Source organism: Capsicum annuum, chromosome 5, assembly GCF_002878395.1.
Source record: "Capsicum annuum cultivar UCD-10X-F1 chromosome 5, UCD10Xv1.1, whole genome shotgun sequence".
In the NCBI taxonomy this organism is placed as follows: Eukaryota; Viridiplantae; Streptophyta; class Magnoliopsida; order Solanales; family Solanaceae; genus Capsicum; species Capsicum annuum.
In genome coordinates this window covers 180,018,372-180,037,187 of record NC_061115.1, presented here as the reverse complement: position 1 = coordinate 180,037,187, position 18,816 = coordinate 180,018,372, and the positions used below count along the sequence as shown (strand labels likewise).

The following is an 18,816-nucleotide window of genomic DNA, read 5'->3' as shown; positions in this document are numbered from 1 at the left end:
ATTTATTGTAGAAGAATCACTGAAAATTAGGATATTCGAAAGGAAATCGAATATCTTTGAATCCTTCATCCTATAAACATTCATTTCAAATTTAATGTGTTTCTAGCAGGCCGGTCAAATGCGCGGTCCAGGTCAACCCGAAATCGGCCCACGTAAAATAACCGGTTTTTGGGTTGGTCTGGTACAGGGTCAATTTTGACGGGCTGGTCCGGTCCGGGCCAGAACAGTGAAAATATGGAATTAACCGGGATCGACCCATTTAACCTAGGTCCGATTTTGACCGGTCAAAATCGGTTAAAACTAATAAAAAATTAAAATTAAATATTTTTTCGATATACACTATATATTCACACCTGTATATATTTTAAATACGTTAAACAATATAAATACAATATTTATACACTAAATATATATTACTTTAGAAAATATATACACATGTATACTTTAAAGTTTAAATATATACTAGTTTAGACTTTAGAGGCTATAGAAAATATATACACATATATACGTACAATATAATATATATACTACTTAAAATACCACTTGAAACAATATACATACAACATATATATATATATATATATATATATATATATATATATATATATATATAGTGTGTGTGTGTGTGTGTGTGTATATATATTACCTTAGAAAACATATACACATTAAATATATACTATTTTAGTCTATAGAAAATATATAGACATATATGTAGAATATATACTACTTAAAATACCACTTGAAACAATATACATACAACATATATACACTATATATATATACCACCTTAGAAAACATATAGACATGTATACGTTAAATATATACTACTTTAGAGTCTATAGATTAATATATACACATACAACATATACACATTAAATATATACTATTTTAGTCTATAGAAAATATATAGACATATATGTAGAATATATACTACTTAAAATACCACTTGAAACAATATACATACAACATATATACACTATATATATATATATATATATATACTACCTTAGAAAACATATAGATATGTATACGTTAAATATATACTACTTTAGACTCAATAGAAAATATATACACATACAACATATATATATATAATATTAAAAGTGTGAAAACCCTTAAAAATATGATTTGAACTTTTTGCCCTTCAGTAAAACTGTTTGTAATAGACCAAATCATCATTTCACTTATTTTTTTCAATTATTATTTAATTATATTTATAATATTGACTTATGACTCTTAAACCTCAGAAATTAAGGAGTCCTAAAATATATGAAAATAAAATAATATATGATAAGATTCCTAACATATATAAACAATCACATATACAGTCACGTATAATTTTCCAATTATGAAAGTCCATAAGAGGCCTGCACGGCCACAGGTCCATTAAGAATGGAATTAGTGTTTTCCATACAAATTTTCCTAAATTTTACTTTAAGTTTAATTATAGAATTAGATTTTTACCGAATTAAATTATTTAAATTATTATTTTAATCAAAGAAAAAAGGTTTATGGGTAATTTTATAAAAAGGATAGTCGGAAGATTTCATAACACAATTTTTTAATTCATGAAAAGTTTTCATTATGAGAAAAGTTCTTCTACAAAATTAAGGAGTTCTAAAATAAAATTATTCTTTTTTAATTATTTTTGTAATTATTAAAATATTAAAGGTTCCTAAAATATATGGTAATAATTAGGCAGTCCTAATTTTTTTATTATTATATTGAATAAAGAAAAGTAAAAGCTAATTAAGAAGAGAAACAATGTAAAATTAATTTTCTCTTTTTACTGAAAAAGTATTCTCCTTTAATATATATATCTTCACACGTTTTTGGGTTAATAGAAATATGATGTAGTATTTTATTTTGGTCCATTAGTGACTCTACGTTTGAGGAAGGTTACTATTTAAAAAAAAAAAAGTAAAAATCTAATATTTATGAAAGAAAATATATCTTAATGTGATTATATAATATTATACTATTTGATTCAACTCATATTTGTATATAAGCATGTTTTTTATATTTTTATATGAGATTAACCATGGGCGTTCACACTTTAGGTAAAAATCAATCCAAATCGAATCGATTAAATAAATTGAGTTTTATTTGGTTTGATTTTGTATTTTCAAAATTTGATAATAGTTGAATTAATTTTGATTTTGTTCAAAAGAATTAAAGAAATAATTAAATTTTATTTTTAAATAATCAAAGGCTATACGTGTGAGGCACGTGGATTTAGACTAGTATATATATATGTTTGTTATGTTTATTACTTAGTGTAAAGTTTGATAATAATATATTAAAAGTATTTAATTCAAACTAGAAATTCAATTTAAATGAAAAAAATTACAAAGTAAGGAGTGAATGAATGTTGTATTTTATTGATTGAAAAATGATCCAAAACTTATAATTTACATGAATGGAAAATCTATAAATTTTGCATCATTTTTTCCAACTTGTTCATGTTAATATTAACGGGAACTATCACAGGATAGTCAAAATCAATGGGGGCAAAACCATGCATTGGACTTGATTGTGCTGAGTTCTCCCTTGAAGTTAGAATTTCTTCAATATTCTGTTGGTCTTTCGGCTCCACCTCCATTCCTTGGTTTATTCCTTTCGCTCTAATCTAATTTCTAAGGCAAACTAGAACATTCATAGCATTGCTTCTCAATGAGTGTCGGTTATCTCCAAGCTGTTGTCGTCCCTGACTAAAAGTGCTCTCCGATACAACGGTTGACATTGGAACATTCAATATATCTCTAGTTAATCTTGAAAGCACAAGATATTGTCTTTTATTATTCTTCCACCAATCTAATGCGTTGATCCTTAATCTACGACCCTCTATCGGTTGTCGAAGATAATACTTAAGCTTTTTCCGATAACTTGTGTTGTATGTTAAAGGAGAAACCCTGTCCAAAATATCTAAATCATAAAAGTAATCAGAAAACCACTATGTGCCGGCCTTTTAGAAGATGATGGCTCCTCAGGAGCTTGAGGAGCGACAGTTGGAGTGATATTTATCGGTACAGCTACATCAAGTAAATCGGCGTAATGGTTAGATAATGCTTTTATGTAAATGTTCGCATCACTCATAGCCGTAAACAAATTTGGTCATTCTTCACGCTCTATTTCTAAGGAATTATAAATAATAGAACTAAAGTCACATAGTATTATATTTCATACATGGATTTAGTATAACACCAACCAAGTAAATTGGGGGAAGAGGATAAAAATACTTTTTAAATTTAGCAAATATAGCACCAACAACTTCTTTGTAACCTTCTTATTCTTATATTCTTTAAGCAAAGAAGAATTGTCTGCTAAATAAGCTAAAATATTGCAAACAGTAGGATAATAAGCATTGAAAAATTCAACCGTAGCTATATAAAATTTTTCCAAAAACTTAACAAGATCATCAATTGCAACCCAATTAAAATCATGTAGCATACACTCAGGAAAAGAACCACAACATTGATTAAAAGTCATTGTAATAAGAACTTTATAAGCAAGACAAGTTTTTAAATAAGTATAAGTAGAATTCCATCTAATATCACATTCTTCAGGCATTAATATTGGTCTAAGTCCATTTTGTTCACATTTAACTTTAAATTCTCTCATTCTACCTCTTCGGTTATTTCCTTGAATAAAGCCAACAGCAAGTCGGACTTTTTCAATATAAAGCTCAAAAAATTCAAGACCATCTTTTACAATTAAATTATATATATGACAAGCACACTTAACATAAAATATTTCAGGTAATGGCGAAGAAAGATCAGTTTTTAACTTATCAATAGTAGCCTTGTTGTTAGATATATTATCAAAAGCAATACATAATTTTTTTTTCAATACCATAATATTTTGCAATTTTGGTAATAGATTCAGAAATAAATTTTTCAGTATGTCTACGATCTTCATCATACAAAAAAGCTAGAATATGTTTTTGCATAACAAAATTATTATCTATCCAGCGACAAGTAATGGTTAAATAATTATTTTTATTAACAGCACGACCAAGATCGGAAGTTAGAGCAATTCTACATTGAATATTTTTTAATAATGTAGATAAATAATAAACATATTGTGCATGGAGTATAAAAATATCGGCCCGACAAGTACTTCTAGGAATACCATTAAACATAGTATTATAAATTGCTTGAATATAATGAATAAAAATATCCGAAGAAGCAAAAGTGAAAGTCAAACAACCCACATCTATCATTTTCGCTATTTCTTCCCGGTCCTTCATTTTATTATAATTCTTAGTTAATTCACCGGTTGTTGCGTTCAATCTAGTTTGTGTTGGTCCACCAACAGCCTCACCACCTTGTGCAATAAGTAACTCTCTAGCGTGATTATCTCTTAAATGTCTCATCAACGAACCCGTACACCCCTGATTGACTTCTCTTTTATGCTCATATACAATTTCACAAATATTGCATTGCACCTCAGCTTGTCCTTTTATTTTCATAAAAAAATTTCATGCAATACTGTTCTTCTAAGAGCTTTTGGGGCACGAGGAGGCCGGGGAGGAAGATTAACCGATTTAGATCTAACATTAGCATTTCCTACTGCGGGTGTCTCGCCAATATTTTCATTTTCATCATCTAAATTAAACGCATCTACTTCATTTTGTTCTTTTATACCATAATTTTTCTGAGCTTCCGTATAATCCATATCGTGACCACCTACACCCATTTCTTCCTCAAAAGGTTGACTAACCGATACCGGAGGCACATGGGTATATTTATTACTTGAACTACCTCTACCGGAACCGCCACCAATTCATTTTTTACTACCACTACCACTTCCAAGATAAATTTTTTGACATTTTTACCGAGGTTTCTTATTTTATCCATATTATAAAATAAACAAAAAAATATTCAAAATATACAATAATAATAAAAATAAATATTCAATAATTAATACACTAATTAAAAATTAAAAGTAAGAGATGGAACGACAATACCAAATTTTGAAAGTATCCGAAAGTTGCGACTTTAGAAAACTTTCACTTGTATTTGTAATTGCAAAATTAAAAAATAAAATTGAGCACTTTAAGAGATAATTAGAATATTTGAGAGAGATTGAGATTTGAGAGAATGAGATTTGTGTGAAAATGAATCTTGAATTGGGGTATTTATAGAAATTTTTTTGAATTAGTTTTTTTTTTTTTAAATAGCCAATTGGCCGTTGGGGGTGGGGGGGGGGGGGGGGGTCCAAACGACTATACTGCTGTTGGCCCAACGGTCCAATTGAACTTTTTGAGACCCAAGCCCAACGGCTAAATCCCTTAAAAAAAAATAATTATCGGGCTAGGCCGGGCCGGGTATCCGATGGGCTTGGTCCAAATTGATACCGGGCCGGGCTTACTGGGCTCGTCAACTTGAACGGCTCAGCCCGGGACCGGCATCCCTATAGCCCATTGATTGACTGGGCTAGGCCGAGTAAATGGGTTGGGCTAAACGGGTCAAAACGGACCAGCCCGTCCCGTTTGACAAGTTTAGTTTCTAGAATTGTTAAACTATAGTTATTCGAGAAAAGACTTAAGTTTAATTGATTCTTGAACATACATTACATTCAAGAGAAATCAATAATTATGTCAATTATAAGTATCAATCAAGGAACAAGTTTTTTTATTAATCATCTCAAATCAAGTTCCCTATCTTCTTCCCTTGGGTAAAATTTTCAATTATTAGTTTTAACTCTAAGATCACCTTTCTTGCTTTAAGTCTTTAGAAGACCATATCAAATATTTATATTTGCACTTTAGCTAAGAGGAAATTTATTGGTAACTATTCCAGTCCATGTAAAGTTGATATCTTTCAATACTATCTGCCCTGCAGCATGAACTTCATTTTATTTTAGTGTATTGTACTTGTCCACCAGCCATTAACCGGGCTATTAACGCCTTTTAAATCATGTAGTGGTGATATCAGGCTTAATAAAAGAATCAGATTGGTGTAGTCTAAAATGGTAATCGGTGTAGTCTCTGATAGTTTACAAATTACAGAACAATTACATACTTAAGAATAATGTAGCTAGTAGATTGTCTCAAATTGGAGTAAAACAAATTTCCTTTTTACACAATCTCAAAAAAATTCAGAACAAAAATACAATAAGTGAAAGATTCTGTTGGTCCGAAATCGAGAGGACGTCATGGAAAGCTTATAGTTTGCAAATTAAGACGGTGATAATGCCGATGACAAATAAAATATACTAAAAAAACATATTAATATGATTCGGTCAAACGAACATAAAACTTATTGGCATAAATCTTTCTCTAAACAAGACTCTTTAATGACTACATTGTGGATACTATTATATTATGGTATAAGAAGGGGAGTCTTCTATTTATTCTATTTATAGAGTTCTAAAACTTTTCCTCCAAAAAAGAGGTTTGTCAAATATGGAAAAGTTCTATATTTTAATTTTTAGAAAAAGTAAAAGTAATTATGATATTACTTTTATTTTTCTTTTTAAGAAAAAATTAATTTTGGTAAGAAAATCAGGACAAAATTTCTAACAAATCTCCCTTTTTTGAGTTGATTTTCTGGTAAAATAATTTTGATCTTCCTTTTCACATGATCTTCATATATCACTACTGCTTAGCATGATTGCGTTAAAAATTGAAGCCCTATGCATTAAAAATAAAAGCAAGGGTTGTATTATTCAAGCCCCGTGTTAAAAGTAAATAGGGTTGAAAGTGGAGCGTTGTGCAATGAAAGTGAACACGGGTTAAAAATGAAGCTCATGCATTAAGAGTATATGCACGAGTTGAAAGGAACCCTAGCATAAAAGTAAGCAAGGGTTGAAAGTTGAAGCCTATAAACATGGGTTGAAATTGATTTTGATTTTAAAGATGGATTAGTAGCACGATTGTTGAAATTTTGTTTGAACCTTTTTCTCCACATGCAGTTTTTTTTTAATTTTCTTTTTTTGACAAAAAACTTCATCATGCCAAGTTGATTGCAACTTTGATCTTAAACTGTAGTCACTCGAACCATTGGATCTTTGAACCATAAGTTCTAATAGCACTTGTTGGGTTCGAAATCGAGAGTGCGTCATGTGGAAGCTTATAGTTTGCAAATTAAGACGGTAATAATTGAGATGACAAATAAAAATATACTAAAAAGACATATTATTAATATGATTCGGTCAAACGACCTACATATAAAAAATTGATAATAAAAAAAAAGAAGAAATATTTCCTTTCTTTAATGATTATAGTGTGGATATTATTGTATTATGGTATGAGAAAGGATCTTAAAACTTTTCCTCCAATAAAGAGGTTTGCCAAATATGAAAAAGTTTTTATGTTTTTTTTTCTTAGGAAAAGCAAAAATAATTATGATATTATTTTGTCAAATGTGAAAAAGTTTGTAAAAGTAATTATAATATCAATTTTATTTTCATTTCAAGAAAAATGTAACTTAATTAGGACAAAATAGCTGAAAAAAAGAAGAAGACACAATATGTATAAACTTGTAGAAGAATGAGACCAAAGAGGGAAAGCTGAAAAGAGAAGATTCTACAAAGGTACCCTACCCACCCCAGCCTATAGGGATTTCTTATTGCTATGGAAGGAGGAAAAGACCGAACGCCTCTGCTTCTTCGGTTTAGTTCCAAAGATGAATGATCTTAATGGAATTGATCCGCCTAGTGAGTTATTAACTTCTTGTTGATTTCCAGCAGCAAGTCCATATTCTTTCTCTAATTTCGTTACTGTCTTTTCAACATCTACTTGAAGTGTATTTATACGATCAACACCGGCTTCAAGTTCCTCTTTAACCTTTTTGTTCTCTTGTTTCATGTTCAATACTTCACCTTGGAACTTTGCAGCTTGATGACTACTGAATCTGATCTTGTCTTCTTCAACTCCGTCCTTCAAAGCTTTCGTGATCTCCTCTTGAATTTTGCACAATGTAGAGGACCTACGCTTCATTTCATCTTTCAAAGGAACGCTTTGTTCTAACCATACTCCTAACTCATTTTGGATTTCCCTCATGTGTTTATATAGAGGCCTGATTTCTGATTTCATGTCTGTGTTTGTACTATTGCTCTCTTCGGTTTCTTTTTCTCTTAGTTTTGATATTTCACTCTGTAAATCTTGGACTGTTGTCTTGAATTTTTGAATCTGATGAAATGTTGTGCTGAATCTTAGCCAAAAGCCCAAGTTTTCGTCTAGTAATGCGTCAATTTCCATCCGGAAATTTTCCTCGATGAGTGAGGGAGATGCATGTTCATCGACCATAGTCATCTTTGCAATATCTTGGTCATTACGATTCTCTTTGTCCTCTGTCTCTTCCATGTCCTTGGATTTTTTTAAGCTTTGATCATCTGAAGGATCGGACGCTTGCTGTTTCTTTTCCTTCAATGCATTGCTTTCAGCAACATTATCTGCTTGCAGAACGTTTACTTTCTCGCGTAGACTGTTGATCTCTTCGTCCCGCTTTGCAATAGCACTTTTAAGCTCTCTCATCTGCAATGTGACTTCGAATTCAGTGTCCCTATCTTTCTTCTCCTTTTCACTTAGCTTCTTCTTGACCTCCTTATAATTCCTGAGAACTGTTGTATATTCTGCTAAGAGAGTCTTTTCCCTATCCTCCAACCGACTTGACAGCAGCTCCTTCCAGTTAGGCTCGTCGCCTTTCTCCTCAACTTCGTGTGATAGTGCCTCATGAGTTGAAACTTTCTCATCAACTTTTTCAACTTGTGTTTGTTCCAAAATTTTGGAATTAGAATGACTATTTGTGGTTTCTATAACTTCTCCTTCTTTATTACTAACAATTGTGCTGGGAGATTCTTCTTTACTAACGTCTTGATCTTCTGTTTTCGAGATACTAAAGTTCTTTGGACCTTCACTTTCACTTTGATGAGCTTTCTGTTTTCTTGGCTCATCTTGAGACTTGACTTTGACAATGGGCTCCTCTTCGTCCTGGACCTCTTCATCTGGTTTCACACTACTCAATTTCTCAGCTAAACAATGAAGACTTGTACGGGCTGTGGCAAAGCAAGTTTGAAGGCGACTGTTTTGAAATTCAACATCTTTGTTCATTTTTTGGATACCCTGTAACTTGTCCTCAATATCCATCGCACTGATTTTGAGATTTTGTTTGTTGTCGTCTGTTAATGGTTCCTTATCATCTTTCAAAACATGAATTTGTATTTGGAGGTCATCACCTTCTGATTTTAATCTGTCGATTAGAACAGTTTGAGCTGAAACGGCTGTTTCTAGGCTGACAATTTCACTCACGAGCTCATCGATTTTCTCTGCTAGTTGTGTCACCGTTAGTGATGCCATTGAGCTCACATCAAATTGCTCTGCAATCTTGTGCTGCAACAATTCAATGTCCTTTCTCAATTCTTGGCTTAGGATATGAGATTCAGTTACTGCTTTAGTTGCATTATCTTTTTCATCTGGCTTTTTTTCATCAATCTGATCACCAAGATAATTATGCTTGAATGACTTCAGTTTCGAACTAGCATCTTCAATCTTTTTGAATTCCTTGCTCGCTTCTCTTGTCGATCTTTCTTGTTTCTCCTGGAGCTGAGCTAATGTTTCTTGACATGATTTTAGTGCAGCTTCAGCCATCAATGTACAAGCGTCATTATCATCAATAACACGTCTCTCACCAAATTCATCCTCTAGTTTACATATCCTTTGTTGCTTTTCCATGATTTGGCTTTCGATTCCCTTGTACTTTGAAAGACCAGATTCATAGGAACTCTTTACAAACTCTTTCACAGTCTGCAAAGCCAAAATGTCTTTTTGAAGCTTGTCGATCTCTTCAAGAGCTTCGGTTCTTTGCAAACCGGATTTTGGAACATTTTTACTTGCATCTTCTTGTTTGGATGCTTTCTTGCCTTGTAACTTCTTTGAAGCTGAGGTTATAAGGCCCTTCAACTGTTTTATTGGAGCAGTTGGAACCTTTGGAACGTTTGATCCATTTGATGTGGGGATTTGCCGGGGAGTTTTTGGAACTTTAGGGGCGCCATATTCGTCCTCCTCCTCCATTGCTAGTTGAATTTGTTCGGGGAAAACTGTAGCAATGGTGTTGTTGGCAGCCTGCAATTCCTTCGATAAATGGTCATATCGTTCAGCTAAAGCTCGATAAGCACGATAAGATTCTTCCACAAAGTTTATCAGCTCTGGCCTTTTCTTGTAGTACATTTCTGCTCTTTTTGCAAATGAATCTCCATCCTCTTCAATGAGTTTAACCACAGCCTCTACCTTCTCTTCCATATCTATTATTATGCCACAAATATATCAGAGGAGAAACACTCTGTATTAGCAAAGAGATAACATAACAAACTATATAAACAAAAGAAAGCATATCAAACTTCGAAACCATAAGAATGTGAGGTACGGACTGCGTAGACTCTACCTTCCCCTGGTGGGAATACACCAGGTATGTTGTTGTTGTTATCCAAAAATGGAACAAAATCATGAAGAACCACTATGAAAAAAACATGAGATGTCGCAAAACATAATTTGAATCAAACTTTAATATTTGGTATGATTATTTTCTGTTAAATATTCTTAGCCTGATTATGTGCTAGAACCCAAGCTAGCATAGTACAAGATACATGCTTTTGTACTTTTTTATGTATTTTTTATAATGATGGTGTCCAAGCGAGCTTGCAAGCATATAAACTATCCTCTTAGGTACTTTTACCTTCTATCAATACAAGTACCAAGTGACTACGCTTTGCACCCTCTTTTGTATTGTATTTCACCTTTGTATTTGTCACAAAATGTTATAGCATACAATAACAATAACTACGCCTCTATCCCAAACAAGTTGGCTCGGCTATGTGAATCTTGATTTTTTTTTTTTTTAAATCATGCCTTTCCCTTAACCAAAACTTTTTCATGTAAAATGTTTGTACCTTGAAGGCTTTGTTCAAGCCATTTGGATTGCTTGGTCCTTATGTGGCTAGCTGCCCACCATGAATATGCATTACTTGCTGCTCTTTGTAACATCTTGTTAATTCTTTGTCCTTCCTCTTTTCCACAATATAATCAAAAAGAGAAGGAGATTTTTAAAAAATAATTAGGAAAAGTCTAAAAACAATTAAAACTCAAAATTCCATCTTGTCAATTCCTGATCCTTCCTCTTTTCCCCCCAAAGCAAATATCTTTACAAGAGAAAGAGTTTCAAACTTGGAAAAAGAAAAGAACAATGAAAACATTAAAACAAAATTTCATCTTGTACCCCATCTTGATCCTTCCTCTTTTTTCATACAAAAATAACAAATGTTAGGAAGAGGAAATGATATCAACTTGGGAGAAAACAAAAACTCAAAAATTGAATAAAATAAATTCAAGATTTCTTGTTGGGAACTTGAATGAAAAATAAATTTAAGATTTCTTGTTGGGAACTTCAATGAAAAATGATATATATGCTTAATAATGAGTTTAAGGTTGAGAGCTCATTTCGCCCCAAAAATTGAGTGTTGGGCCCTTCTCTCTCTCAATCAGCAAGAATTATTTTGGGAAAAATATTCAAATGTATCTCTAACACTCTTTGAATGGTTTTTACATGTTTGATATCTCCTCTGTTTTATTGTATTATATTATATTTTTTTCGTACGGTATTAGTTTGGTGAAATATAATATTTGAATAAATTATATTATTTTACGTTGCTATAGAATATTACAAATCAATAATTTAAAGAATAAATCAACATATGAGAAAAATAGAATATGAGTATAGCTACTTGAAAAAAAAAATACAAAGAACAAAATATAAACATTAAATATAAGTAAATACAAAATAAGAAAAAAAAAAAGTTTGGGGGGAGGGAGGTGTTAGCGACGTGATCATACCAAAACACATTTTAGTAAAATGGAACTTTTAACCAAAACACACTTAGTAAATGATAATTTTTGTTGTTACTTATGGATGAATTTAATGATATGATATCATAATATTTAATTAATAATTGAAATAAATAAATAACTTTAAGTAAATATTATGTTCTCTTTTTACGCACCGCAACTGTCAAAATTCTCTTTCCTTTTGTCCTTGGACACACGTTGGCAAGAGACAACTCACAACTAATGAAGGGTTCAAAATTGAAAAATTATATTATTACTATATAACTAAGAAAATAATAGTTTGTTGTAGGTATAATACATAAATATGACTTTAAATTTGACATCAAATTATAACATTGACCTTAAACTTTGATAGTGCACAAATAGGACCTTTAACTATTCAAAACCTGAACAAATATAACCTTCGATCCTATGTGGCAAAATGTGTGTTGTACACGCAAAATTGGGTGCGTCGGGCTAAAAATTTAAGCGGTCCAACAGTAAAAAAAGGGTAAAATGACTATTATGCCCTTACTAATTCCTTTGTATATATTTAAATGACTTTTCACTATTATTTTTTCAATATTTTCAACTCAAAGATGAAACTATACTAATAATAAATAAAAAAATTATAGTTTTAATAAAACGTTATTAAATTAACGTTATTACAACATAATTAAATTAACGTTATTAAAATGTTATTAATAAAACGTTACTAAGGGCAGTAGTAATAGTATATTAAATTAACATTATTAATAAAACATTATTAAGATGAAAATTTTATTAAAATATTGTTATTATTATTATTATTATTATTATTATTACTCATAGTGGTAGTAGTATATTGATAGAAGCAATAGTAGTACGTAATATATAGAAATAGTATAATAATAATAATAATTATTATTATTATTATTGTTGTTGTTGTTGTTGTTGTTGTTGTTGTTGTTGTTGTTAGTCATCGTAGTAGTAGTATATTCATAGAAACAATAGTAGTACGTAATATGTAGAAGTATAATAATAATAATAATAATAATAATAATAATAATAATAATAATAATAGTATTATTATTACTATGATAATAATAATAGTAATAATAATATTACTAATAATAATAATAGTAATAGTAATAGTAATAATAATAATAATAATAGTAGTAGTAATAATAATAATAGTAGTAATACTAAAAATAATAGTAATAGTAATAGTAATAATAATAGTAACAATAATAATTATAGTAATAATAACAATAATAGTAATAATAATAGTAATAGTAATAATAATAGTAATAATAATAATGCAATTGTGTTGAAATGATGTATAAACTGCAATCACAGTTTGAAGATTTGGACTTAAATGTTTGAACTCTTACTACTGATAATGTTCTTGAATTATAAAAAGAAATTTTTGATGAAAAGCTTCGTGAAAAAATTATTAATTTTGTTGTTAAAAATCTGCAGATAGTACTGCCAGTACTTCTAAAAATAATATTAAAAATACTGATGATGATTATTATATGCCTTATTCTTTATCTGAAGTAAATAGAAGACTTTCCTTGAGTAAAACCCCAGGAAGGGATACAACTTTTGATGATTTAAAAATAGAAGTTGAAAAACTGAAAAAAGAAATTATCTCTTTAAAACAAAATCAAATGATCTCTGATCATAGGATTTTGAAAATTGAAAAAGATATTTGTATTTTTTCCCAAAAAATTATTTCCTCTAAAGGAAAAGAAAAGAAAGTTGTTGAAAATACTGAAAATTCTGATATGAATAAAATTATTCAAAAAATTAATTTAAAAAATAATTATTTTCTGGGTATGATGCAACTAGTTACTGCTCATAGATGGTATATAAATTGCACTATTCTGATTAATAAAGAATTTTCTATCAGTAATATAGCTATGATCGATAGTGGTGCTGACGTTAGTTGCATTCAGGAAGGATTAATTCCGACCAGATATTTCAAAAAAACTACATATATAATTAAATCTACATCTGGGCATAGTCTTGATATTAATTATAAATTACCTAATACTCATATTTGTTGAAACAAGATTTGCATTCCGTATTTATTTTTCTTGGTAAAAAGTCAACTGTATCCTCCTATCATTTTAGGAACCCCTTTTATAAATTCTATATATCCTTACACTCATATTGATGCAAGTGGTTTTAAAGCGACTTACAAAAATCGGGAGATTTCTTATCCTTTTGTTACTGATCCAGTAACAAGAGATATAAATGCTTTAATTGGTATGAAATAAAGACAGATAAATTTCTTACAATTAGAATTGATCAGTATAAACATTCATGATACAATGACTTCGGTAAAGGTTCAAGAAAAAATAAAAATAATATCTGAACAAATGATTATTGACATTTGTGCTGATCACCCCAATGCTTTCTGGGATCATAAGAAACATATTCTTTCTCTTCCGTATGAATATGATTTCAGTGAAGATAAAATTCCGACTAAATCTCGACCTTGCCAAATGAATACAGAATTAGTTGAGTTCTGTAAAAAAGAGATTGACAGTCTCTTACAGAAAGGTCTTATAAAGTCTTCCAAATCCCCTTGGTCTTGTACTGCTTTCTATGTGAATAATGCTGCTGAAAAAGAACGAGGTATGCCAAGACTTGTTATTAACTGTAAACCTTTGAATAAAATTTTGAAATGGATTAGGTACCCAATGCCTAATAAAAAAGACTTGCTTTCTAGATTATATAATGCCAATATATTTTCTAAATTTGACTTAAAATCTGGATATTGAGAAATTCAGATTGATAATGATCACACTTATCGAACTGCTTTTAATGTCCCTTTTGAACAATATGGATGGAATGTTATGCCATTTGGTTTGAAAAATGCTTCTTCTGAATTTCAGAAAATTATGAATGATATATTTAATCCTCATATGGATTTTATAATTATCTATATTGATGATAGTCTAGTATTCTCAAAAACTCTTGAATTACATTTCAAACATCTATACATGTTTAAACAAATTGTACTTCAAAATGATTTGGTTATTTCTAAATAAAAAATGAGTTTGTTTCAGATAAATATTCGATTTTTAGGACATAATATTCGTCAAGGTACTATTGAACCCATTCAAAGAACTATGGATTTTGCTAAAAAATTTCCTGATATTATTATTGACAAAATGCAACTGCAGAGATTTCTTAGAAGTCTTAACTATATTTCTCCTTTTTATGAAAATTTGTCTAGGGATTTAGCCCCTTTGTATGATAGGTTGAAAAAGGATTATAAAAAATCGCGGACTCAAGTTCACACTGATTTAGTAAAATTAATTAAAAAATGAGTTGAAACTCTTCCTTGTTTAACTCTAGCTAATTCTACTTGGTTAAAAATAATTGAGACTGATGCATCAAATATTAGTTATGGAGGAATACTTAAACAAGTTAATCCCCATACTAAAATTGAATGTTTAGTCAGATTTCATTCTGGAAAATGGACGAAAAGTCAAAAAAATACGTCACTGCGGCCCATGAAATGTTAACTATTGTTAAATGTGTTTTAAAATTTCAGGATGATTTATATAATCAAAAGTTTATAATTAGAACTGACGCCCAATATGTTAAATATATGTTTGATAAAGACTTTAAACATAATGCTTCAAAATTAATCTTTGCCAGGTGGCAGGCCCAGCTAGCCTCTTTTGATTTCGAAGTACAATATAAAAAGGGAAGTGAAAATTCTTTTCCCGATTTTCTCTCCAGAGAATACCTAAACAACCAATGAATTTTTACACTTACTATCTTTCTGAAAAAACTGTTATTACCATTATTAAATGTATTTCCTTAAATGAAGATATTCATTTTATCATCCTAGAAAAACTTATTAGAAAAATAATTGAAGAAGATCTAAATCTCCCTAATCTTAAAGATGTCCGATATGAAATTGACTGGGATGACTTTGATACATCATTTGATAGATTCTAAATTCTTAGTGCAACATGGATCCACCTTGGCAAATAGCCAGTGATCGAGGGAGAGACGGTCGAAATCAAAATTCTACTTCTTATTACGGAGGAAGACAGAATCCTTCATATGGAAATAGAAATAACTCAGAATATAGCTCAACAAGTTTGAATTTCCCAGTATTACAACAAGGAAACAAAACTTTGATTAATGCAAAAAATCTGAATATAGCAGAATCATTGAAAACTCAGCCTATTGGTACATCAATCCATTTAGAAGATATTTCAGAGGATCATTCATTGTACAAACAAATCTAGTCTTATATATCTGATAAGCAAGCAAACTCGTTCGCTTCAATAATTCAAGAAAATACTGCAGATAAGCCAACTTATGAAAATCTCGAAGCTAGAGAATTGATAATTCTTATCGAAAACTCTTATATACCTAAGCAAGAAAGCCCTGACGAAGCACGGAAATTACTTCAAAAATACTTGCTCACTAATGTCTACTTTACAGGTGAATCCTACAAAACAAGAACTTTTTATGAATCGATTCTTGTTCAAACCGGCAGTACTGATATTGAGCATAACCCAATGAGAGAAACTACCCCAGGAGTACATGGATACTCTAAAATGGTCATCAAAAAGCTTATTTCAATAGAAAAATGGAGAATTACATCCATGACTCAAAAAACCATGCCAATGGGGTCAATGGGGAAATCACAAATAACTTTTACATATTGGAATTACATTAAGGCATTCACTCAAACTTTATATTATAACAATACCAAATACAAACATACTTGGTTCTTAAAAGTTTGTGCCAAAGTATTTGAAAAATCCATCCCAAATTGGTTTATCCAATGTTGGTCTTACCACGGCCCCACAGTAAAAATTCTACCGCCAGAATATTCTACTCTTTATCAATCTTGAAAAAATACCTCGCCATTCTTAATCGAATTATATCTATCTGACCACGTTTGTAAATTAGATACTATTGATCAGATGTATTTCTATATCGAATTTTCTCTTTCTTGGATTCATAGGTGATCTATTGAAATAGGGTACACCAATCAACAAATCCCTGCCCTATATCGGGTATTTTATTGTAATTTCTGGGACAAGCTAATTCGCCTTGATCCGGTTACTAAAATTCCTTATGGTAAGGACCAACGAGAAAGCATCATTAGAAAAATTGTTGAATATGAAAATACCCCTAAAAAACTGATAATATTTGAAAACAAAGGTTTAAACTAAATTTCCAGAAGAATATCTGCACATGAGGGTAACAAGATGAAAATGATCGAGAAATATTTAACAGAAGTTCGGAATAAACTACTCCAAACTGTAGAACAAAGTTCTGATACATCTATGAGAAGTGAAGAGGTAGACACCAAAGACATTATAGACTCATAACCTTTAACTCCAGAACATATTCTCACAAATGAAGAAATTGTTGAAAAAACTGAAGCATTTCTCAGGAAACTAAAGAAAGGGAAAGACAAAGAAGGATGGAAGGGAAAAGACAAAGAAGGACAGGAGGGCCCCAACAGTCAAAACTATTAAAAACTTTACTACGCCTGTTTTATATGCTTTTACTATGCATAGGACCCACTGTAATAGTAAAAATACTATGTGTAAGGACCCACTGTAGGTCCCATAATACTGTGCGCAGATTCCTTTTCTTTTCTTTAAATAGTCGCCTCATTCTTAGTAGGGAGGCAAAAGTTTTTAATTTTCTTCTTTCATTTCCCTCTCTAGCTCTCTCTTCTCTCCTGTAATAAATTTAGCAAATAATAATAATAATAATAATAATAATAATAATAATAATAATAATAATACCTCAAAATACTGATCTCTTAAATAAATGGACAATTCTGATTAATAAAGAATTTTCTATCACTAATGTAGCTATGATCGATAGTGGTGCTAGCGCTAGTTGCATTTAGGAAGGATTAATTCCGACTAGATATTTTGAAAAAACTACTCATATAATTAAATCTGCATGTGGACATAGTCTTGCTATTAATTATAAATTACCTAATACCCATATTTGTCGAAATAAGATTTGCATTTCGTATTTCTTTTTCTTGGTAAAAAATCAACTTTATCCTCCTATCATTTTAGGAACCCCTTTTATAAATACTATTTATCGTTACACTCATATTGATGTAAGTGGTTTTAAAGCTACTTATAAAAATTGAAAAATTTCTCATCCTTTTGTTACTGATCCAGTGACAAGAGATATAAATACTTTAATTGGTATGAAGCAAAGACAGGTAAATTTCTTACAATTAAAAATGATGAGTATAAACATTCATGATACACTAACTTCAGTAAAGGTTAAAGAAAAAATAAAAAATAATATCTGAACAAATGATTGTTGATGTTTGTGTTGATCACCCCAATACTTTTTGGAATCGTAAGAAACATATTGTTTCTCTTCCTTATGAAGATGATTTCAGTGAAGTTAAATCCCGACTAAATCTCGACCTTGCCAAATGAATACAGAATTAGTTGAGTTCTGTGAAAAAAGAGATTGACAGTCTCTTACAGAAAGGTCTTATAAAGTTTTTCAAATCCCCTTGGTCTTGTATTGCTTTCTATGTGAATAATGCAGCTGAAAAAGACCTAGGTATGCCAAGACTTGTTATTAACTATAAACCTCTGAATAAAGTTTTGAAATGGATTAGGTACCCAATACCTAATAAAAAAGACTTGCTTTCTAGATTATATGATGCCAATATATTTTTTAAATTTGACTTAAAATCTGGATATTGACAAATTCAGATTGATAAAGATCACACTTATCGAACTGCTTTTAATGTTCCTTTTGGACAATATGAATGGAATGTCATGCCATTTGGTTTCAAAAATTCTTCTTCTGAATTTCAGAAAATTATGAATGATATACTTAATCCTCATATGGATTTTATAATTGTCTATATTGATGATATTCTAGTATTCTTAAAAACTCTTAAATTATATTTCAAACATCTAAATATGTTTAAACAAATTGTACTTCAAAATGGTTTGGTTATTTCTAAATCA

General features: G+C 30.3%; 1 protein-coding gene across 1 annotated transcript; it reads right to left on the bottom strand.

Moving 5' to 3' along the window:
• Positions 1 to 7,383: 7,383 nt before the first annotated feature.
• On the bottom strand, positions 7,384 to 11,520 carry LOC107870972 (kinase-interacting protein 1). The gene is made up of 2 exons (XM_016717699.2): positions 10,894 to 11,520; positions 7,384 to 10,248 (listed from the first exon to the last, which is right to left on the bottom strand). Exons 1-2 carry the CDS (start codon positions 10,985 to 10,987, stop codon positions 7,559 to 7,561), a joined length of 2,784 nt encoding a protein of 927 aa, XP_016573185.1. The 5' UTR covers positions 10,988 to 11,520; the 3' UTR covers positions 7,384 to 7,558.
• Between the last annotated feature and the right edge of the window lie 7,296 nt (positions 11,521 to 18,816).

What these genes read in the sequence shown, in the direction of transcription:
- LOC107870972 (XM_016717699.2), bottom strand. Translation starts at nt 10,987, where the DNA reads ATGTTACAAAGAGCAGCAAGTAATGCATATTCATGGTGGGCAGCTAGC. An exon ending in GCTTGAACAAAGCCTTCAAG is followed by an intron (nt 10,249 to 10,893) that starts GTACAAACATTT and finishes GCATAATAATAG; the next exon opens with ATATGGAAGAGAAGGTAGAG.